At 44.9% G+C, this 22,991-nt stretch overlaps 3 protein-coding genes across 3 annotated transcripts in view; 2 read left to right on the forward strand and 1 right to left on the reverse strand.

Annotated features, from left to right (window-relative positions):
* LOC142310533 (uncharacterized) overlaps positions 1–17,249 on the reverse strand; it is a 32,770-nt gene extending 15,521 nt beyond the window's left edge. The window contains exons 1-3 of the mRNA XM_075348054.1: positions 17,148–17,249; positions 14,283–14,391; positions 1,663–1,757 (exon numbers count right to left, since the gene is read on the reverse strand). Coding sequence (XP_075204169.1) covers positions 1,663–1,757; positions 14,283–14,391; positions 17,148–17,249 — 306 coding nt within the window. The remainder of the gene's footprint in view (positions 1–1,662; positions 1,758–14,282; positions 14,392–17,147) is intronic.
* Positions 1–22,991, forward strand: part of LOC142311954 (uncharacterized) — a 120,747-nt gene that overhangs the window by 67,575 nt on the left and 30,181 nt on the right. The gene's annotated exons all lie outside the window — the stretch shown is intronic.
* The window catches only part of LOC142311946 (oocyte zinc finger protein XlCOF8.4-like), a 33,930-nt gene continuing 28,475 nt past the window's right edge, over positions 17,537–22,991 (forward strand). Inside the window, exons 1-5 of the mRNA XM_075350816.1 lie at positions 17,537–17,661; positions 17,791–17,970; positions 18,053–18,176; positions 18,260–18,357; positions 18,708–18,798. Of these exons, the coding sequence (XP_075206931.1) occupies positions 17,584–17,661; positions 17,791–17,970; positions 18,053–18,176; positions 18,260–18,357; positions 18,708–18,798 (571 nt within the window). The 5' untranslated portion in view covers positions 17,537–17,583. The remainder of the gene's footprint in view (positions 17,662–17,790; positions 17,971–18,052; positions 18,177–18,259; positions 18,358–18,707; positions 18,799–22,991) is intronic.

The raw sequence follows: 22,991 nt of genomic DNA on the forward strand, positions 1-22,991 counted from the left end.
AATAATTTATCAAGATGATAATACATCCTGCCATTGAGCAACAACTGTGACAACATTCCTTGAAAGAAGACACATAAGGTCAAATTCGTGGCCTGTAAATAGTCTGGATCTCAATCCACTTGAAAATCTTTGGTGGAAGTTGAAGACAGTGGCCCATGACAAGGCTCCAACCTGCAAAACTGATCTGGCAACAGCAATCAGAGAAAGTTGGAGCCAGACTGATGATGAGTACTGTTTGTCACTCATTAAGTCCATGCCTCAGAGATTGCAAGCTGTTATAAAAGCCAGAGGTGGTGCAACAAAATACTAGTGATGTATTGAAGTGTTCTTTTGTTTTTCATGATTCCATAATTTTTTCCTTATAATTGAGTGATTCCATAATTTTTTTCCCCTGTTTGGTCCTGAAAAGCAACCGTTACTGGCTAACACATTATGTTTTCATGATTTTTCTTTTAGTGTTTCTTAAAGCCAGAAATTTAACATTTCAAATGAATTTAGTTTTCTGCCATGTCTTTGATCTGCTTTTTTGAAACAAAATTAAACAACTGAATGAACATCCTCAGAGCCAGGCGAGTTGCTGATTCACAATGAAAACTGATCCACAGAAAATATACTGAAAATGTTTTACGCTGCACTCTGGCGTTATTGGTCTAATTCCATAGATTGAAGCTCCAATGGGAAACTGGCAGCTGTCTGTGATAAACTGTCCATTCAGTGTATAATACTAGTACAGTGGAACCTCGCTTAACGAGTAACCCACTTAACGAGAATTTCGCTTAACAAGCAAAGCTTTCTGTAAATTTGTAATTCGGTTTACGAGAAAGCTTTGCTGTACGAGCAAAATACTCACCGCACACACTTCTGGTTCCGTATGTCCACTGCGCTCTGACCCGCACTTGCAGTCCACACAAAGACACACAAGCACGCACAAACACACACGCACGCACGCACATACAGTATTATGCTCACCTTACCTTCCATTCTACCGCCGGCCTCATGGTTCTTCTAGTTCCCGGGTACATTGCAACGTCCTTGTGGCGAACTACAAGACCCAGGAGGCCGGCGATGGAACGGGAGGTAAGGTGAGCATAATATGTGTTCCATCGCCGGCCTCCTGGGTCCTGTGGTTCGCCGCTCCACTCCAGGCTGTGCATCGGCAACCATAGCGATGAAGCAGGAACTTCCTGTAACCGCTACTCAAAGACAGCGCGCTGGCCAATCAGAGGCAAGCGCCTCCTGCCTTTGACGTCAACACTCTGGCAGAGGAAGTTCCTCCCTCGTCGTTATGGTAACCCGACACACAGCCTGTACCGGAGAACTGCAAGTCCTAGGAGACCGGCGATGGAACGGAAGGTAAGGTGAGCATAATATGTGCGTGTGCGTGCTTGTGTGTTTGTGTGTGTTTGTGCATGTGTGGAATGACACAATAGGGGACCAGGATGGGACATTTACCAAGTTGTGGAACAAATTGTCTGCATTGCAATGATTTCCTATGGGAAATCTTCCTTTGCTGAACTAGTAAGTTGGCTAACAAGCACAGACCCAGAACGGATTGTTCTCGTTAACCAAGGTTCCACTGTACATAAAATAAGACTGAACACAGGACCTTCACAGCCGTCTACACATCCTAGGGAGATTTCATGACATCTTCTCTCCACCTACCTGATCATCCTGAGGAACATTGGGATTTTCTTGTTTACAGGAAGGAAGAAGAGGATGGGGACATCTCTCTGGTGTTGTCCTCTCACTGGATAGATCTGGAGGAAACACATACAGGTACTGAATTCATTCTTTACATACAGATAATTATAGGCCGTGTGTATTTAGTCCTGACTATTACCTGGTGATGTGAGGGGCTGGGGAACCACCATCATGACGTCCTTGTACAGATCTTTGTGTCCTTCTAAATACTCCCACTCCTCCATGGAGAAATAGACGGTGACATCCCGACACCTTATAGGAACCTGACACATACAATGATACCGTCACCCCCCGATCCCTTCATAGCGTTACTGTATAATGTCCCAGCAATCCCACCAGTGTCACCTCTCCAGTCAGCAGCTCAATCATCTTGTAGGTGAGTTCTAGGATCTTCTGGTCATTGATGTCCTCATGTATCAGGGGGTGAGGTGGAGACCCCGTGATTGGGCTCAGGGGTCTTCCCCATCCCTCAGACACAGGGTCCTGACAGCGCTCACTAGAGGTCTTCTTCACTACTGTGTAATCCTGGATATGGAGAGACACATTAATAAATCTCACTACAGACATTTCCAGAGTCCTCACCTCTCCAGTTCTGTCCATCTGTTATTCCCATAGATAAGAATGATGTAATGTGACGTCATCAGAATCTCTCACCTCTCCAGTAATCCGGAAGAGGATCTCTAGGGTGAGGTGTAATATCCTCTCCGCCATCTTGTCCCTGTCCCTATCCATCCTTGATGGGTCAATCAGGAAAATTCTCTTCTATAGAAGATCTGAGAGGATCCGATATTGTAGGGACCTGAATGGGGAGAAGATGACGATGTCACATCAGAAAGATCCCATGTAAGGAATCTCCGGAGCTGTGTACCGGCTTCACATGATCACTACATCCAGTCCTGGCCCCGTCCTGCCCCCGGTATAACACACAATCCAACTATAGTCACACACACAGATTTATCACAGAATATCAACAATCCAGGAACAAAGACACAGAATAAATAGAAAAGGGAAATGTGATTATGTCTCTTAGAATGCGGCAACACAAAACTACCTAATTATTGTCAGCACTGAGGGGGTTAATGTAATGGGGAATCTGCACATACCTCCTCCTGCAGAGCCGCACACTGGATATATGGCTGCTCTGCTGACAGGACCTGTGAAGATGTAGAGTCCTGCACACACTGAGGAGCTGATCATGTGACCCCTGACTCCTCCCCTCCATGTGACATCATCACAGGTCCTGTCAGCACAGAGCAGCCATATATCCAGTGTGTGCGGCTCTGCAGGAGGAGGTATGTGGAGATTCCCCATTACTGGGAACTTGTAATGTGAAAAAATTAACCTATAGATATGGGGTTAATCTGCAGGTTACTGTCATTCTGATCCTGCCCGATGCCAACAGCCGCTCAGCATTCGACCCGGCTGTCGGTCAGTCCGGTAGGTTCGGTTATAACCAACGCCGTCGCACACTATATACAGAGCTTTGACTGCATCGGCGCCTTTTCCGCGACTGATACCTGAATGCTGCCAGGAGGAATAAAGTTATTTTCCTCCTGGCAGAGGGGTTTATTGGGCAGGCGCCAAGCAGGTTCAGAACCCCGTCGCCCCCAGTTTCACCTTCCTGACCAGGACAATTGTTTCATTTCTGACCTGTGTCACTTTATGAGGTTATACCTCTGGAGCTTCAACGGGTCCCAGTGATTCTGAGATTGTTTTTTCATAACATGTGACAGTGGTAAATTTAGGCCGATTTTTTTTTTTTTGTTTATTTGTGAAAAAAAATGTAAATTTGCATAAAATTTTGCAATTTTCTAATTTTGACTTTTTATGCCCTTAAACACAAAATAGTTGATAAATAACATTTCCCACTTGTCTACTTTACATCAGCGCAATTTTAGAAACATAATTTTTTTGTTAGGAAGTTAGAAGGGTTAAAAAGTTTATCCGCAATTTCTCATTTTTGCAATAAAATTTGCAAAACCATTTTTTTTAGGGACCACATCACATTTGAAGTGACTTTGAGAGGCCAAGGTGACAGAAAATACCCAAAAGTGACCCCATTCTAAAAACTGCACCCCTCACACTGCTCAACCCAACATCCAAGAAGTTTATTAACCCTTTAGGTGCTTCACAGGAACTCAAGCAATGTGGAAGGAAAAAAATGAAAATGTTACTTTCTCACACGAAAATGTTACTTTAGCCCCAAATTTTGCATTTTTACAAGGGTATCAGGAAAAAATGCACCATACAATTTGTTGTGCAATTTTTTATCTCAATATATCAACACCCCATATGTGATGGAAAGCTACTGTTTGGGTGCACAGCAGGGCTCAGAAGGGAATGTTAGAGCGCAAAATTGTTTGGGATAGCGGGCGACATATCGCGTTTGGAGAGCCCCTGATGTTCCTAAACAGTGAAAATACCCCACAAGTGACCCATTTGGAAACTAGACGCTCCAAGAAATTTATTGAGATGTATAGTGAGCACTGAGAACTAGAGATGGGCTGTTATATCGATGCGCGGTTTGCCAGTAGCAAACGAGACTACCTCCACAGGCTCGAGCTTGACCAGAACCCTGGATCAAATCACTGATTGGCAGTTTGAGTCTCGACCCACATACAGTCATCGATAAGCAGAATACTTCTAGGGGAGGGTGGGCGAGCTTTTTCAAACTTTTTTTTTGCTGTTGCACGTTACGTGTGATCACTCTGTTGTTACCCCCAGTGCACGCTGATCAAACACTGCAAGCGGCTCACGCAGGGCTGAGAACCAAGCATATCTGAGCACAGCTTTGCTCGCGTGAGTTTTATTCTCACGTAAAGCATCCGAACCTTGATTTTTAAATTTAGTGTTCGGTTTGAAAACCTCAGGTTCGCTGCTCATCACTACTTAGAACCCTTCGGTGCTTCACAGAGTTTTATAATGTTGAGCCATGAAAATGAAAAACATTTTTTCTACCGCAAAAATGTTACTTTAATCCCTTTGTTTTAAATTTCACAAAGCTAACAGGAGAAAATAGATTATACAATTTGTTGTGCAATTTCAGTGATACCCCATATGTGGTTTAAAACTACTGTTTGGGCGCATGGCATTGCTCGGAAGAGAAAGGGGCACTTTTGAAGAGCAAAATTGGCTGAAATCAATATCGGATGCCATTTCGCATTTGCAGAGCTCCTGAGGTGCCTAAACAGCGGAAACCCCCCACAAGTGACCTCATTTTGGAAACCCCTGAAGGAATTTATCTAAAGGTATGGTGATATCAAAAAGCAAAAAATAAGAAAGATTATCATTACTTACAGCAAGATGGAATTGCAGCTGTATATTGCTCATGCCAAAAAAATACTACTACTCCAGCAGGATACAGCTTTTTTTTTGGCCTGGGCAATATACAGCTGCAATTCCATCTTGCTGTAAGTAATGATAATCTTTCTTCTTTTTTGCTTTTTGATATTATATACAGTGTAGGGACCTACAAGCATGAAGTTCCCGTGACGAGGGTTGTAGGCATACGTCTTATGGCCATAACGCTAACAAAAAACCTCATATATTTTTTTGTACAGGATACAGCCAGGCCCCTTTTTGTTAGGCCTTGCTATTAGAGTTTCTGTCCCTATGTAGCGCGCAGTGGGGGTACGGCTTGGAAGCCCGCCTGATCTAATAGTATGGGCGTCACCTAATAGGCTGCGGGTTTGTGACTGTGCATCTGCTACTGTGAACAGTGCTCTATGCAAGCCACTAGTGTGCAGTTTTACCATCCAGCCATCACCTCCTCCATATATTTGGAAGTGAGTGTGAATGGCTCCACCTGCACCTGTGTTGCCTCCACCTAGTGGGGGTTTAGCTGTATCCTGCTGGAGTAGTAGTATTTTTTTGGCCTGACCAATATACAGCTGCAATTCCATCTTGCTAAAGGTATGGTAAGCACCTTGAACCCACAAGTGCTTCACAGAATTTTATAATGTTGAGTCGTGAAAATGAATACATTTTCACCACAAATATGTTGCTTTAATCCTTATTTTTCCATTTTCAAAAGGATGTCAGGAGAAAATAGACCATAATATTTGTTGAGCAATTTCACCTTAGTATGCGGATACCCCATATAAAGTGGAAAACTAATGTTTGGGCCCACAGCAGGGCTTGGAAGGGAAGGAGCAGTATTTTGGCTGGAACAGATTGCGAACGCCATGTCCCATTTCAAGATCCCCTGAAATGCCAAAACAGGGAAAAAAAACCCAAAAGTGAACCCATTCCGAAAAGTACACCTGTTGAGGAATTCACCTGGGGTGTAGTGAGCAATTTTAACCCTCATTTGATTCATGAAATTGTATAAAAGGCCCGTCACACACAGAGATAAATGTTTGGCAGATCTGTGGTTACAGAGAAATCATGGACATATTGTTCCATTTGTGCACAGCCACAAACCTGGCACTGATTGTCCACAATTTCACTGCAACCACAGATCTGCCGCAGATTTATCTCTGTGTGTGACAGAGCCTTTACATTGGACTGTGAATATAAAAAATTACCATTTTCCTCCACTAAATGTTGTTTTGGCTCCAAAGTTTTAATTTTCAAAAGGGTTATAGGAGAAAATGTAGAATAGAAAATGGAGAATAGCTTGCGGACTTTATTTGCAGAGCCCCTATGTGCCAGAAAAGCAGAAACCCCCTAAAGTGACCATATTTCAGAAATTGCACCACTCTGGCAATTCATCTATGGGTGTAGTGATAATTTTGTCCCTGACAAACACACGTGGAATCCAGGGCTGTGGAGTCGGAGTCGGAGCTCATTTTGGTGGAGTCGGAGTCGGTATAAAATGCACCGACTCCTAAAATATATAATAAATTGGGGACAGGAGTGCAATGCAGAATGTGCTGAATATTTTACTAAATAATAACATTTAGTATAATGCTTATATTTAAGTGAAAAATTTATTGTAGTACAATGTGAACATCAGACATTTAATTGTTTTTATGATACAATAATCAAGATATTTGGATAGAACATAAAATATTTATTGGAATACAACTTTAGAACACAAAAAACGAATAAATTGTAAATATGTAAATATATATATATATATATATATATATATATATCAGTGTATATACACACACAAGATATATATGTAATCTACTGTATATTACATAGTGTATTACATATTTACAATTTATTACAGTTTTTTGTGTTCTAAAGTGTTATGTTCTATCCAAATATCTTGATTATTGTATCTTAAAAATTATTAAATGTCTGATGTTCACATACACATATTCATGTACTACAATAAATTTTTCACCTAACTATAAGCAATATATGTAGGAGTCGGAGCCGGAGTTGGAGTCGGTGCAAGAGAATTGAGGAGTCGGAGTCGGAGTCGAAGGTTTGGCTTACCGACTCCACAGCCCTGGTGGAATCAGATGGGGTGAATGTTGTAGAAAAATTGCAGATAAGCCCTTGTCATGCCCAGTAGATTGTAGTGGCCTTAAATTGTGCCCAGCTCGTGCTTCTGGAGACACACATCGCATATATTAAGCGGGCTCTTCTCACTACAATAATGCCAAACATGCGGATGCTAACTTTGGTTTAGGCACATTGTGCTGTTCAGAAGGGAGAGGGTCATTTGGTTTTGGAAGTGTAGATTTTGCTGGATTTCTTTTTTAAGAAGGAGCCATAGAGTATTTCCAGGCCTTTGTGCTACCAGTAACATAGAAGCCCCCTATATTTCCGGTTACAGATGACAGACCTGAGTGGGGACATTTTTTGTGGGTTGTGTTGAATGCAATAGGTGGTAATTTGGGTACAGAATATTTTGGATAAGTTCACATTTATCCTGTGCTTTATGCTGATCACTTGCATTAGTTTTTCCATCTACATCTACAAAATACGTAATTCGTGTGAAACCTCAGATGTCTCTATTCATTAATGAGTATATGAAAGCAATAATGTGTATGATGTTCACCAGACAATGACAGATTAAGCAGAGCAAATGTATAGACAGATGTATGAAAAGAAATATTAAAATGTAACTTTTAATCTCATGGCTAAAAAATTGAAACACTCACAACATATATAATTGGTTGCATAGCACCAATACTAAGAACCAGTGCTTTTTTTGCGGTCACACTGACACACTGACAGCCGCACTCATAGAAGCTGCAGCGCGCGGCTCCCACTGCTCAATTGTCCTCGTATCTGTCAGACGCGAGAACAATTGAAGCGGTAACGCCGGCGCTGACTTTCGGGTCAGCGCGACGGCTGTCATGTGATCAGGTCAGCTGATCAGACTGCTGACCCGGAAGTCAGCGCCGCAGCGCGGAGCTAGCAGAGGAATGCTGAGAAGTGCTCCACTGTGGAGCTGAAAAAGACACGGACGGAGGAACATTATGGGGTAAGAGGGGAGTATTTATGAAACAGTATGGGGGAGAGAGGGTGGGGGAGGGAACTATCTGTGCACACACTATGGGGGGGACAGAGGGTGGGGGAGGGAACCATCTGTGCACACACTATGGGGGGGACAGAGGGTGGGGCAATATGTATATACACAGTATAGGTGGGGGAGGGAACTATCTGTGGACAGAGTATGGGGAGAGAGAGGATGAGGTTTCATGCATGGGGAGAGAAATGATGAGGGGTGATGTATGGGGAGAGAGAGGATGAGGATTCATGCATGGGGAGAGAGGATGAGGGGTGATGTATGGGGAGAGAGAGGATGAGGTTTCATGCATGGGGAGAGAGAGGATGAGGGGTGTTGTATGGGGAGAGAGAGGATGAGGTTTCATGCATGGGGACAGAGAGGATGAGGTTTCATGTATGGGAAGAGAGAGGATGAGGTTTCATGCATGGGGAGAGAGGATGAGGGGTGATGTATGGGGAGAGAGAGGATGAGATTTCATGCATGGGGAGAGAGGATGAGGGGTGATATATGGGGAGAGAGAGGATGAGGTTTCATGCATGGAGACAGAGGATGAGGGGTGATGTAAGGGGAGAGAGAGGATGAGGTTTCATGCATGGGGACAGAAGATGAGGGTTGATGCATGGGGAAAGAGGATGAGGGGTGATGTATGGGGAGAGAGAGCATGAGGTTTCATGCATGGGGAGAGAAATGATGAGGGGTGATGTATGCGGAGAGAGAGCATGAGGTTTCATGCATGGGGAGAGAGAGCATGAGGTTTCATGCATGGGGAGAGAGAGCATGAGGTTTCATGCATGGGGAGAGAGAGCATGAGGTTTCATGCATGGGGAGAGAGAGCATGAGGTTTCATGCATGAGGAGAGAGAGCATGAGGTTTCATGCATGGGGAGAGAGAGCATTAGGTTTCATGCATGGGGAGAGAGAGGATGAGGTTTCATGCATGGGGACAGAGAGGATGAGGTTTCATGCATGGGGACAGAGAGGATAAGGTTTCATGCATGGGCACAGAGAGGATGTGGAGCAAACTGGAAAGAAATTTTGAGGACACAGAATAAAGTGACATGGTATGAGGAGCAAGTGGGCAGGATGGGGAGTGAGGGGAAAAGTATATGGACACACAGGAGGTAGTGAGGAGACAGGAAGGGATGAGAAGAATATGAGGGGCACAGAATAAAGACTGGGTAGTGGAGGGGGTGGTATGGAGAGTGGGCAGAATGGGAGGACAGTGAGGTTATAGCGAGGAGGGGGCACTGTGATGAGGGCACAGTATAAAGACGGTGCAGTATAAGGGGACACAGTGTAAAGGACACTGTAAACAGTAGGCTCAGTTTGGAAAGAGGGAATATGGAGGGCATGTACCATAAGAGGGACAGTGTGTGGGTCATATTTTGTGCAAGGAATACTGAGGGGCACTGCGTAGGCCAGATATTTTTAAGTAGAAGTATTATAATCATTCTGCTACTTTTGGGGCATCGTGTCGGGATGTGTTACAGAAGACCGGAGAAGATGAAAATCTGCAGAGACGAGATGTGAATGTGAAAAGTCATCATGGCGTCAGGACAAGATGAAGAATAGAAAGAAACAACCGGAGACAACATCATCTATAAGGTACCTGAATGTAAATGTTTATTTGTGATACTGACTATGTACCATTATTAGGTCTTGGTCCCATTTGCGCATTGCTTCTGATGTGAGTGCAATGGGACCCCCACTGATCAGCTGATTATGGTGCAGGTGTCCGGAAATGCTTATTTCTGGATCTGCTCCGTCCTCTGATGGTGTCCGCTGCCGGGTACTGCACATCCACCTCATTGATTTTAATAGGAGACTGCTGCCACTATCAGAAGACGGAGCAAATCCAGAACTGAGCACTTCCTGCCACCACCGACACCTAGAGTAGGGAATTGGCGGGGTTGCCAGGTCCCGGACCCTGACCAGTTAGACATTGGTGACATATCCTAAGGAAAGGTCATTAATGTGAAAGTAGTGGACAATCTCTTTAATAAAGTCTTGTGCTGTCCGACAAGTTAAGGGTTACTATGTTTTTATTTATGTTGTTAGGAGCATTAAAGGGGTGGTCCAAATTTGTGATGAGCCTACAGTCACTCTGTGTGTCACTCTGTGACTGCAGCTTTCTGAATTCTCACAGTGCGCACACTGCACGCTGTCAGGATTCTCTGGTGCCGGCGGTGAGAGTGGGAGGTTATGAAGCTGCAAGTATGCGATTTACATAGATGTGGTCATGTGCTGAACAGACATGCTCAGTGAGAATGAATTGACTGAGGCTGGACACATCAAACCAGAATGTGGCCAGAAGTGTACAAATCTCATACTTGTGCTCACAGGATCGTCCTCTCTCCACTGGCACTGGCACACCCCACTGCACCCACGCTACTCAATGTCGGCCGGCGGCGCGCCCCTCGCCTCAGAGATGCGTACCAGCAAATATTTTTTTACAAAAAAAGCACTGCTAAGAACAGTAGGATATAGAGAGCCACCTGCTAGATGGATATCATAGTGACCTCTCCATTAATTCCACAATTTAGAAAAAGACATATATGTTCACCGGATTTTTCACAATTAGTAATATAAAATACCAAATAATTCTAGTCAAGAAAAAATACCAATGACCGTGTTGTCCAATGCAGGGGGGGGATTTTTCAGCCTCACAGTACCTTTTAATGGCAACACTCTGACCTTATAGGTTACAGATGCTCCTAGACCTCTCGACGTGTTTCATAAATTCATTTAATCATCAGGGGAGAATGACCAAAAGAGCAGTAGACCCGACTTCATAGTGTGCATGACCGAAACTCCAGGGTCGTGCGCACTGAGCCGAAATCCAGCATCGGGCGGCGATGGCAGCGGAGAGGTGAGTGAGATCATTCTCTGACGTTGCGCATTCATTAGCATGTTACCATGCCCGCAGGGGCATACCAACATGCTAAGGGAGCTGACTAGCTAGGGGAACTAACGCCCAGGGGACTAGTCCCCGCGCTCATTAGCATACGATAAAAGATCTTTAGAAATACTTTTTCTAAAGATCCCTTTATCTATGCAAGTGTATACAGGGACGGTTAGGCTGAGATTAGGAATATGCACCCAGAACTGCTCGTGGTTCTGAGTGCATATTGGACCTGACCGATTCCCTTTAACTGACTTAAAAAATGCTTATCGTCGGCCCCTGTATTGGTACAGCTTGATGTGTCTCAACCTTTTACGGTGGAGGTGGATGCTTCAGAAGTGGGGGTGGAAGCTGTATTGTCTCAGGGTCCACCTCTTGTTAAACTGCGTCCTTGCACCTTTTTTTTCTAAAAAATTTGCCTCGGCGGAACATAATTATGATATTGGTAACAGGGAATTACTAGCTATCATGTTACCGTTTGAGGAATGGTAACACACTTTCTGGAGGAAGCTATTCATCTAGTTACAGTTATTACTGGCCACAAAAACCTTCTTTACCTTGAGTTGGCTAAGCATTTTACACCAAGACAAGCTAGGTGGTCATTGTTTTCAATAAGTTAAATTTTTTTTGTTACTTATCGCCCTGGTTTTAGAAACATTAAAGCCTATGCTTTGTCTGGGAGTTTTCTGGGAGGTTTTTTTTTGGGGGGGGAGGGCTTTCTGGTCTCAGTTGGGGACTAAAGTATGTCATTCATCAGCGTTCCATCCTTCGTCTAATGGACAAACAGAATGTATGAATCAAAATTTGGAGCAGTATTTGCGTTGTTTTGTTTCAGATAATCAGGAGGAGTGGTCATTGTTCCTTGCTCTCGCCGAATTTGCTATCAATACTTGCCACCATGAATCCTGTCGTGTAGCTCCTTTTTTGTGTTTATGATGATCATCCCCTGTTTTGTGAATATTAGGTGGGGCACTCGTCAGGGGTACCTGGGAAGTACCAATTGGTCTCAGCATTATCATCTACATGGGAGAAGATTTAGCAGCATTTGTGTGACGTGTTTTAAGTATAAGTGTGCGACTGACTGTAGACTTGTGCCTGTTCCGGTGCTTGGGTGATCTTGTGTGGTTGTTTACAAGAAACATCAAGCTTAAGGTCCCTTTACTTAAGTTATGACCTTTTATTTAAGTTAGTTTATTGGTTCGTTCAGAACCACTGCTGTCATTAATCCGCTGGCTTTTAGCCTGGCGCTACCAACATCCTACATGATTCATAATGTTTTTCACAAATCCCTGTTAAAGAAATTTGTGGGTTCGGGAGCACCTCTTGCCTTCACCTCCGTTCCTAGTTGATGGGTCATTAGAATTTCAGGTATCCAAGATCATTGATCCCTGTTTCATTCGCCGTTCATTGCAGTACTTTGTTCATTGGCAAGGTTATGGTCGTGAGGAGAGGACTTGGGTTTCAGCCTCAGATATCCACGCGGAGCGTCTGGTTAGGTCATTTCATCTTCTACATTCGTAAAGACCAGGTCCTGAGGGTCCAGAGGCCCCATGGAGTTTTGCACAAATTTTGCCAACTGTCATGGCTCTGTTTACATTGCAGATTCTGACACTCCAACCGATGTTTTCTCTGCTGTCTCTGATCAACACAGGCAGATTTGGGGATCCATGCTGTGTGCTAAATCAATTCAGGATAGCAAAAGTTAACCTCTGCTAGCCTGCTTGTTAGGGTCCTTTGATCACATGTTGTGAGCAAGCCAATCTGCTCTTCTCATACTTAAGTTGAATGAGATCTTCTACACATACCAGCCATAGAATATACTGTTTTTGTCTGTGTGTTTAGGTGTCCCAGACTATCTGGAAAGTGTTATTTTTTTTGCCTGGATTGGTTGTGAAGTTTGCCCCGTTGTCTTGTTGTTTCCTCCATGTTCTTGTTTTCCTATTTATCTTTTATTGTCTTATACCTCTGTGAGCACATGCTATGTGACAGAGCTTTGGTTTCTCCTGTCTGTCTATTTGTATGGGTTTAATCTCAGTCCTGTCCCGGCCCCCCTGGGGGAGAGAGGATCAGATCAGGGCTGCTCAGGAGCAGGGCCAGGAAGGAGACTCAGGCATCCCCACCTTAAGGAGTATCCCTGAGATTAGGGCTAGCATAAGGACCCCTTCCCTGAGGGTCAACTTAGTAGCCCTGGTTTCTTGCTGTCCCCATAGTCATCGTGACACAAGGTATACCCAAATCGGGACAGTACCTAACACTCTCTAATATTAAAACCTTACCATGTGTCAGAACAGACCTCAATCTGAATATGACCAAAGAGTGACTGGGTCCTGACTATGCAAAAAAATAGTTTCCAGATGGAAAAAATGCCTGTCTGAAAGGGTGCGGCACAAAATTGATGGATCATCATAAAAAATCTATAATGAGAATAAAATAAAATGGGAATTTTTATTAAAAACTGGGCTATGTGATTTTAGGACGGTCTGTTCTCTTGCTCAGGCCATATATAAATTAATAAACAGAATTAATAAACAGATAAATGTGCTCACCTTAAATATGTAATTGATGACATCACATTAAAATCGCATTCGTCAAACTTACAAAAAAACACCCCCCTAAAGGCAAAGAAGTAAAAAATGGATTACAATTTACAAACAAAATATACTGATCATATTATATTATCGTGTGTGTTCGATGGTCTTATTGAGACCCTCTGGGATTAATGTTGCTATTCCCTGCTGTGACTGATACGAGCCAACACCCCAGTGAAAGCCAATAAATTCTCTTTTTGGCTCTCACTGGGCTTAAAAGTCTGGTGTTCAGTGGACGAAACCCCGCTCACCTAAATAAAATCCCGTCCACTAACAACGAGCCAATTAAATTGTTGAGTAAGCGAGGTTTAGCCACGATTGGGCGGGATTTCGGCAGCGTTAATATAATCTTAAATGTGCGTTCACCTGAAGTGAACGCATATTTAATAGGGATCCATTTAGGATCTGAAAGAGATGGCTCTTTTTGGTGAATGGAGCCATGTGAGCCGGACTGCCCATCACTAGTACAAAGGAGGCCCTGGAGTTAGAAAATTTAAAAAGAGCAATCCAGAAAATAGTTGATAAAATTTACCACCCAAGGTTAAAGCTTCAATAACTTATTGTATCAAGTTGTGACTACTGTTGGTATGTGCCCCAAATCCATAGTCTATTTATTGCCTGTTACCACACTTGAATATGTGCTTTATAATATGTTATAATAAAATATTAGAGTTTACATTCAATGGTGCTTCTTTTCACGATTTGTGTTCCTTGAGCTTCATTTCGTTTCCATGAGTAGTTGCTGGATTGGTGAGCTTTATCTGCTTCACTTATTTGGCTATTTCTCTACAAAGATGAGTCACAAAACTGATAAGAGGCATAGAGGATCTAAAGGCCCTTTTAGGAAAGCTGGTTTCTCGCGACTGAGTTGAAAGGTCCAGTCACACATAACGAGATTTTCCCAACAACTTTAGTAACGATGCAGCAACCTATATAACAAACTCGTTGGTCGTTGGGACCCTGTCACAGAGCAGCTATGTAATGATTCCGACCTCGAATAGGGGCGTAGTGTTTGACGCTGTAAGCCACGTAGGCGTGCATATGTGTTGCCTTTTCCACACCCCTCCTCTCCGATTGGTGGCCAATACTGCGTTCTGATTAGGCGGCCGGCCTAGATGGCAACTTTGTATCGCTTCATCCTTTGTCCCTTTTTGAGCCTTGCTTTGAGGATAGAACCTGCGACTCCACCCGAATTAATTCGTACTTTGTTCCCGGTTGCTTGCTTGCTTTTCGGATCGAAGCTGCATCTGCGCCCGGATTCATCCCTCCTTCGTTCCCAATCGGGAACAAAGTACGAATGAATCCGGGTGTAGTCGCAAGTTCTATCCTCAAAGCAAGGCTCAAAAAGGAACAAAGCATGAAGCGATACCCAATCAGAACGCAGTACTGTTCTCAGCGCCAACCAATCGGTGCAGAGGGGGCGCGGAAAAGGTGACACAACTACACGCCTACATGTCGCACTTTAAGTTCTCATCTAGGTCATTAACGAGATCAAATGCAAAGGAGGTAAAGTTATTCTTCAGCTCACCTGTTCCCCGGACTGCTGATCCTTGCGGGTGCCTGGAATCCACCGGTGAGCCCCAGCCGGTCATGAACAATATGGAAAGAGAAACGAGAGGATTCGGCACAATTTCTTCTTATGATAAAATCAATATAGTCTTTATTTGAAATATTAAAAAACAGCATTCGTGAAGACCGAGAAATATATTAGTACATGGGAGCTTTACGCGTTTCGGACTTCAGTATAAAAACAAAAAGAGTCCTTAATCATAATGATTTAGGACTCTTTTTGTTTTTATACTGAAATCCGAAATGCGTAAAGCTCCCATGTACTAATATATTTCTCGGTCTTCACGGATGCTGTTTTTTAATATTTCAAATAAAGACTATATTGATTTTATCATAAAAAGAAATTGTGCCGAATCCTCTCCTTTCTCTTTCCATTTTGTTCATCAACGAGATCGTTGGTAGGTGTCAAACATACAGATCCATCCTGCCCAGCAGGACTCCAACGAGCCAAAAATGGCCCAGGACATTCAGCAACGACCAACGATCTGGGGGCGGATCGTTGGTACGTGTCAAACATAACGAGATCGCTGGTGAAGTAGTTGTTTCGTCACAGAAACTGTGACGTAGCAACGATGTTGTTAGCGATCTCGTTATGTGTGAAGTGGCCTTTAGAATACTCATGAATTTCATCATGTCAATATGCTAGCAATCACCTGACGAATAAACAAAACGCCAATTTGTTGAGTACAAAACAATCTTATTATCTATTGCTCTATTCCTAATTACAGTGCCTTGCAAAAGTATTCACCCCCTTGGTACCTCACATCCTGGAATTTCACTATTTTTTTTTCTGAGGGTTTGTATCAGTTTACGTCATGAACATGCCTATAACTGTGAAGATTTGGTTTTCATTTTATTGTGAAGCAAACAACAAATAGGACAAGATTACTGAAAACATCAGTGTGCATAACTATTCATCCCCCTAAATTGAGTACTTTGTAGAGCCTCCATTTGTGGTAATTACACCTAAAAGTTGCTTTATATAAGTCTCTGAGCTTTCCACATCTTGCCAGTGGGATTTTTGCCCATTCCTCAAGGCAAAACTGGTCCAACTCCTTCAAGTTGTACGGTTTCCTCTGGTGAACAGCAATCTTCAAGTCTTACCGCAGATTCTCAATTGGATTAAGGTCTGGGCTGTGACTAGGCCGCTCCAATACATTTACATGTTTCCCTTTACACAACTACATTGTTGCTTTAGCAGGAGCTTTGGGTCTTTGTCTTATTGGAAGGTGAACCTCCATCCCAGCCTCAAATCACTGAGACTGAAACAGGTTTTGCTCAAGAATGTTCCTGTATTTCGCATCATCCATCTTCTCCTTGACTCGGTCCATTTTCCCTGTCCCTGCTACTGAGAAACAAGGACACGGCCTCTCTGACACATCTCAATCAATCGGGCCAAGCACAGTAAAGGCTATTATGTGTCATCAGTGGGAGGAACTAAGGGGAAGTGGTCTACAACTCACTATGTATAGTACCATCTTCCTATTATTTGGTTCTGCATGCCTTTCTAATGGATTGATAAAGGACCTGTGTGATGAAACGTTGCATGTAAGTTTTTTTCTTGCGCATCCACTGATATCAAAGTTTTTTAATTCCTGAAATGTTTGATTATTTCCACATCGTCGGTCTTTAAATTATCTAACATCAGCCATTATAAAAGGACTTGTGATGACATAGAGTCCTCCACACACTACGGATCTGATCATGTGACCCCTGACTCCTCCCTTCGATGTGACATCATCACAGGTCCTGTAAGCACAGAGCAGCCATATATCCAGTGTGCGGCTCTGCAGGAGGAGGTATGTGGAGATTCCCCATTACTGGGCGCAGGGGGCATTAACCTCTTCAGTGCTGCGCTCACATTCCAGGAGACAGAACGTGTTCCCGTCTGTGCGGCTCTATCAGGATCTGTCTGTATGGGATTAGATTGGGTCACTTCCCTCCTGACGCCGCTCGCTGCTCTGTTACTGTACAGTCTCCATTATGGCCGTCACCCGCTCCATGTTGTCACTATCAGGAGATATTAATGTTCTATCATTATCTGTTACTGACGACCCCGGTTCTGCCGTCCCCATCTCTGTGGATCCTGCACTTTATAACTTTGTGTCTTGTTTTAATTAGATATTTACATTTTTCTTTTTATATTTATTCTGTGTCTTTGGTGCTGGATTGAAGATATTCTGTGATAAATCTCTGTGTGTGACTATAGTTGCACTGTGTGTTATACCGGGGCAGGACGGGGCCAGGACTGGATGTAGTGATCATGTGAAGCCGGTAACAGCTCCGGAGATTTCTTCCATGGGATCTTTCTGATGTTACATCGTCATCTTCTCCCCATTCAGGTCCCTACAATATCAGATCCTCTCAGATCTTCTATAGAAGAGAATTCTCCTGATTGACCCATCAACGATGGATAAGGACAGGGACAAGATGGCGGAGAGGATATTACACCTCACCCTAGAGATCCTCTTCCGGCTTACTGGAGAGGTGAGAGATTCTGATGACGTCACATTACATCATTCTTATCTATGGGAATAACAGATGGACAGAACTGGAGAGGTGAGGACTCTGGAAATGTCTGTAGTGAGATTTATTAATGTGTCTCTCCATATCCAGGATTACACAGTAGTGAAGAAGACCTCTAGTGAGCGCTGTCAGGACCCTGTGTCTGAGGGATGGGGAAGACCCCTGAGCCCAATCACGGGGCCTCCACCTCACCCCCTGATACATGAGGACATCAATGACCAGAAGATCCTAGAACTCACCTACAAGATGATTGAGCTGCTGACTGGAGAGGTGACACTGCTGGGAATGCTGGGACATTATACAGTAACGCTATGAAGGGATCGGGGGATGACGGTATCATTGTATGTGTCAGGTTCCTATAAGGTGTCAGGATGTCACCGTCTATTTCTCCATGGAGGAGTGGGAGTATTTAGAAGGACACAAAGATCTGTACAAGAACGTCATGATGGAGGTTCCCCAGCCCCTCACATCACCAGGTAATAGACAGGACTAAACACACACGGCCTATAATTATCTGTATGTAAAGCATAAATTCAGTGCCTGTATGTGTTTCCTCCAGATCTGTCCAGTGAGAAGACAACACCAGAGAGATGTCCCCGTCCTCTTCTTCCACAGGACTGTAAACAAGAAGATCTTGATGTTCCTCAGGATGATCAGGTAGATGGAGAGAAGGTGTCATGAGATCTCCCTATGATGTGTAGACAGCTGTGAAGATCTTGTGTTCAGTCTTGTTTTATCCCCCAGTATATTTGTTAAACTTGGTGGAGATGACTGGATAAAGCTGATCATAGACACTAGATGTTGTCTGGATCGTCTCACAATTTTCTGGTTATGGAAACTGCTGGTTAGAATTAGGAGCCGACAGATTGGATTTATAAAGGAGACCTCCAGCTATGTAATAATTTCTGCTGTCATGTTTGGTCATGATGTTAATTTGTGATATGTACTCTTTTTACTCTTTTTATGACTTCTCCATCTGTCTGTGACTTTTACAATATTTGTTTCAGGGTGATGATCTGACCCATATTAATACTACAGAGACATATGTGAGGGGCAATGAGCAGTGTAATGAAGAGATTTCTACAGCTAACCATACAGGTGAGTAGTGACCACTAAATACAGAAAAGTCAGATTCTAGTTATTCACAGAATGGTAGAGTTTCATTGCAATCTTTAGGGTTTGGTGACTTTTTTAACACATATTTTATGTCCAAAACTTTAAATTATTATTAACATCTCACAAGAAAAATATCCCTCAAGGCCATGAAGTTGGCAATCATGCGCATCGGCTTGGGGTGGACTCAGAAGAAGTACCGTATTTTTCGCTTTATAAGACGCACCTGATTATAAGACGCACCCCCAAATTTGGTGAAGGAAAAGAGAATTATTTTTTTTTTAATGTTAAATGTGGTCCATCTTATAATGCCAGTGTCCCTCTAACAAATCATATAGGGTATATGTCCGTCATAGCCCCCCATCCTAAAATTAGCCCCCTTAATCTGGATATGGTCCCCTTATATTGAATATAGCCCCCTTGTCATGGCACACGTTCCCCTGTGCTGCCTATGGTCCCCTATGAATTGCACACATTCCCCTGTGTTAGATAGCGCCCCCATGCTGCCCATGGCCCCTATAGATCGCACAAGTCCCCCTGTGTTAGATATCGCCCCCATAGTGCTGCCCATGGACCCTATATAGATCGCACAAGTCCCCCTGTGTTAGATATCGCCCCCATGCTGCTGCCCATAGTAAAATAAAACACTCTTTCCTTACCTCCTCCAGCGTTTATCTCCCTCCTGTCTCCCTCAGTGCTTCTGTTCCTTACTTCCTGGTTCTCAGTGCGGTCATGTGATCGGCACAGCAGACTGAGATTTCTGCGGCATGTGCCATCACAGGGGGACGCAGAGACATATAATATGCACCGCTCCCCAGCCCATCACTGCGGTGCGATTTCAGCACCACCGGAGATGGACAGCGGCTGTGCATATTATATGAGCGGGAGCAGGAGATCAAATGCTGCCGCCGCAGCGTTCACCTGCGTTCCAGAGCTGCCCCCACCTCCCCTGGACCCTGCAGTGTACATATATATACACCCCCCTTCCCCCCCGTATATTCGGCTTATAAGACGCACCCCCTACTTTCCCCCAAAATTTGGGGGAACAAAAGTGCGTCTTATAAAGCGAAAAATACGGTAAGTATATTATAGTAGGAGGAAATTTAGAATGAATATTTATATAGCGGTATCTGGCATTATGTAGAATATGTAGAATGGTTAATACTTCCCTTTTATTCACATGCTCTAAAGAAAATATCATGTATTTATGGTTGTATCCTCGCTAATGTGTTCCAGGCCTGTTTAATGTCCCTCTATTTTTATTATGCTAATTATTTACCCATAATACATGCTGTAAGTTATTTAAAAAAAATATTTATTGCCAAAATGGTTACTATGTTCTTTCTTGTTATGTTTTTTTTTTTTTTCATTTGCTATATTTTTTTACTTTAATTTAAGTATTATACGAGTAGCTTCATTCCTGTAATCTGTATTCAGTATTTTTAATTAATTGCTGTTCTTCATATGTGGCAGAGGAGGGTTAGAATGAAACCTCATCTTTAAGAAGTCAGTAGTGACAAAACTCAGGATTAAAGTTGAGCGAATACCTAACTATTTGTACTCGCTATACTCATAATGAGTACTAACTCACAAGTTTGCCAAAATAATTGTATTGACTTCCCCACCTGAGTGGTAAAGCTTCTACAACAAGACTAGACACAATAATCTGATATTGGTATTCAGATTAAAGAAGCTCAAGAAATCAAGATAATTAAATATACTTTCTCTGTCGTTTCATTGGGGGACACAGGACCATGGGTTATGCTGCTGTCACTAGGAGGCTGACACTAAGTAAACAGAAAAAGTTAGCTCCTCCCCAGCAGTATAACCCCTGAGCCGGAGGCGGGCTCAATCAGTTTTTTGCTTAGTGTCGTAGGAGGCTGATGTGGGCCGACTGGGCCCCCTTCAGCCACTTGATTTTTGCGTTATTTTTTTTTTCATTTTTTCTCGGCGACGCTCGTCGCTCTCATCTGTGGTAATTTTCTTTTTCTGCAGGTATCTTTTCTCTACCTCAGCTCTCGCAGCCCGTGTGGGTACCACTCCCCTGGGTCGCAGAGGCTTGAGTCGTCGGGCCCTCTCCCCCGTCCAATTCCACGGTACCACTCCCCGGTTGGCACGCGGGGCTGAACTTTCCTGGGCACCCCTATTCACCCTGCGGTACCACCCCAAAGGGTCGCAAGGGGCATACAGCAGGGACTGGACCTCCGCAGCGCATCTGGATTTTTTGGATGGGGCCCGCAGCGCTGCTACATTTAGGGGCTTCCACCCCAATGGCGTCCAACTCCCCGCCTTCTTCAGCCTGATCCCTGGTGCCCGCAGCCATTCCTTCGCTGAGCGGTGCACACAGGAGCATGTGCAGAGTCTCAGCCTGCACACTGGACAGCGCGCCGCGGATCAGGTAGGACCACCTACCTTCACCCCCCTCGGACGGCTGCAGAAATTTAGGCCCCGGTCTGGGCCTACTCGCCGGACTCCCCCGCTGCGTCCGTGGAGCTCCCTGCCGACTCCGAGGTCGGGCGGCCCCGCATCGCTGCTGCGTCGCTGCCGCTTGCGGCCGGGTCCGCCGGCGCTGCCCCTGTACCTTTAACAGCTTCAAACGCCGCCGCTCCTGAGGTCGGGTCCGCCGGCGCTGCCTCTGCCCGCAACGGCACCTCGGCTCGGCCACTGTCCTCGGGCCCCCAGGCCGCCTACCGCACAGCGCGCTGATGATCCTCGCCGCCGCCTGCGGTCGGGTCCCCCGGCGCTACCTCTGCACGCGACGGTACCTCTGCTTAGGCCCTGTCCTCGGCGTGCCCAGGCACAGCGCGCCGAGGATCCTCTCCGCCGCCGCCTGCAGCCGGGTCCGCCGGCGCAGCCTCTGCCCGCCCCGGCACCTTCAAAATTTAGCCCTCGGCTTCGGCCCTGTCCTCGGCGTCCCCAGGCCCGCCTCCCGCACGGCGCTATTGGACGCCGGCCTCTCCGTTCCCGCCCTCCGCCGTGCTCCAGGCATCACTTGGGGGGTGGGGGATAGTTTTTTCCCGCTCACAGCGTCCATTTTAAATAAAGAAAGAAAAAAAAAAAAAAAAAGAGAATGGGAGTTTATTCCAGACTACTAGTCTGGGTTTACTGAGGCCGCAGCATCACCTTCTTTTTCCGGGGGAGAAAATAAAACACACTTTTCTTTAGTGGGTATTTTTTATTTAGGTCGATTTTTTTTATTAAAAATTTTACATACATGAGTTTTTCACACCTTAACTCTTTCAGTACTTTTCGGGCACTTGTTTTGCTTCACCTTTTTTTTTATATCGCGCTCCCAGCTCGAGATTTTAGTTTAGTCCCCTCCGGCGGGTTAATGCCCTGTCTCAGGCCATAGATCCCCTCGCCGCCGTCCCTCGGCTTCGCGCGCATGCGCTGCGTCCCCGGCCAATACTCGGTTATACCTTCCATAGGTCTAGCACAATCCCCTCGGGGAGGTGAGTCTCGTACCAGGGACCTTTTCCCTATGCTAGAAGCGGACCCGACAGGTCTCGTCCTTTGTGGCCCCCCTGTTTTCCACCTTATTCCCCAGGTCCAGACCGCCTTTTCTCCAGCAGTCTTCCGACCTCTCGGGTGATGGCCCAGGCTTTCCACCTCTGCTGGACTCCGAGCAGGACCTGGAGGTTTTGGCGCATGACTAAAGGCCCGCTGGAATTGGTGAGTCAGGCCGTAAGGCTACGGACAGCCCTCTTACCTACATGCACGCAGGTCCCCCTTAAGTCATTTGGAGCGGACCCTTGATGTGCTCAGACGACATCCAGAGCTCGCTGAGTTACCGCGTGCTCACAGTCAACTGCCAGACACGACGTTTGCCAGCGGTAAGTCTTGTCATCGTCTTTATTCCCTTCTCCAAAAAAGGGGTCTCGGTGAGAATGGGCATGCCACACTGGAGTCGCTGAGTGATCACGGACAACAACCAGACACGGCGTTTACCTGCGGTAAGTCGTGTTATTGTCATTATCATTCCCCCAGAGGGCTCTGGAGAGAGGGGGCATGGCACCTTGCAGACAGGAAGGTGGGGGCCCCTGCGGGTTTTCAGTGGACATCCAGTTCGCCGTGTGACGGCGTGATCACGGATATTCCCCGGACACAATTTTCACCAGCGGTAAGTCCTTTATATTGTCTTACCCCTCCTCGTAGAGGGCTCCGTGATGAAGGGGCAC

Source organism: Anomaloglossus baeobatrachus, chromosome 5 (genome assembly GCF_048569485.1).
Source record: "Anomaloglossus baeobatrachus isolate aAnoBae1 chromosome 5, aAnoBae1.hap1, whole genome shotgun sequence".
Classification (NCBI taxonomy): Eukaryota; Metazoa; Chordata; class Amphibia; order Anura; family Aromobatidae; genus Anomaloglossus; species Anomaloglossus baeobatrachus.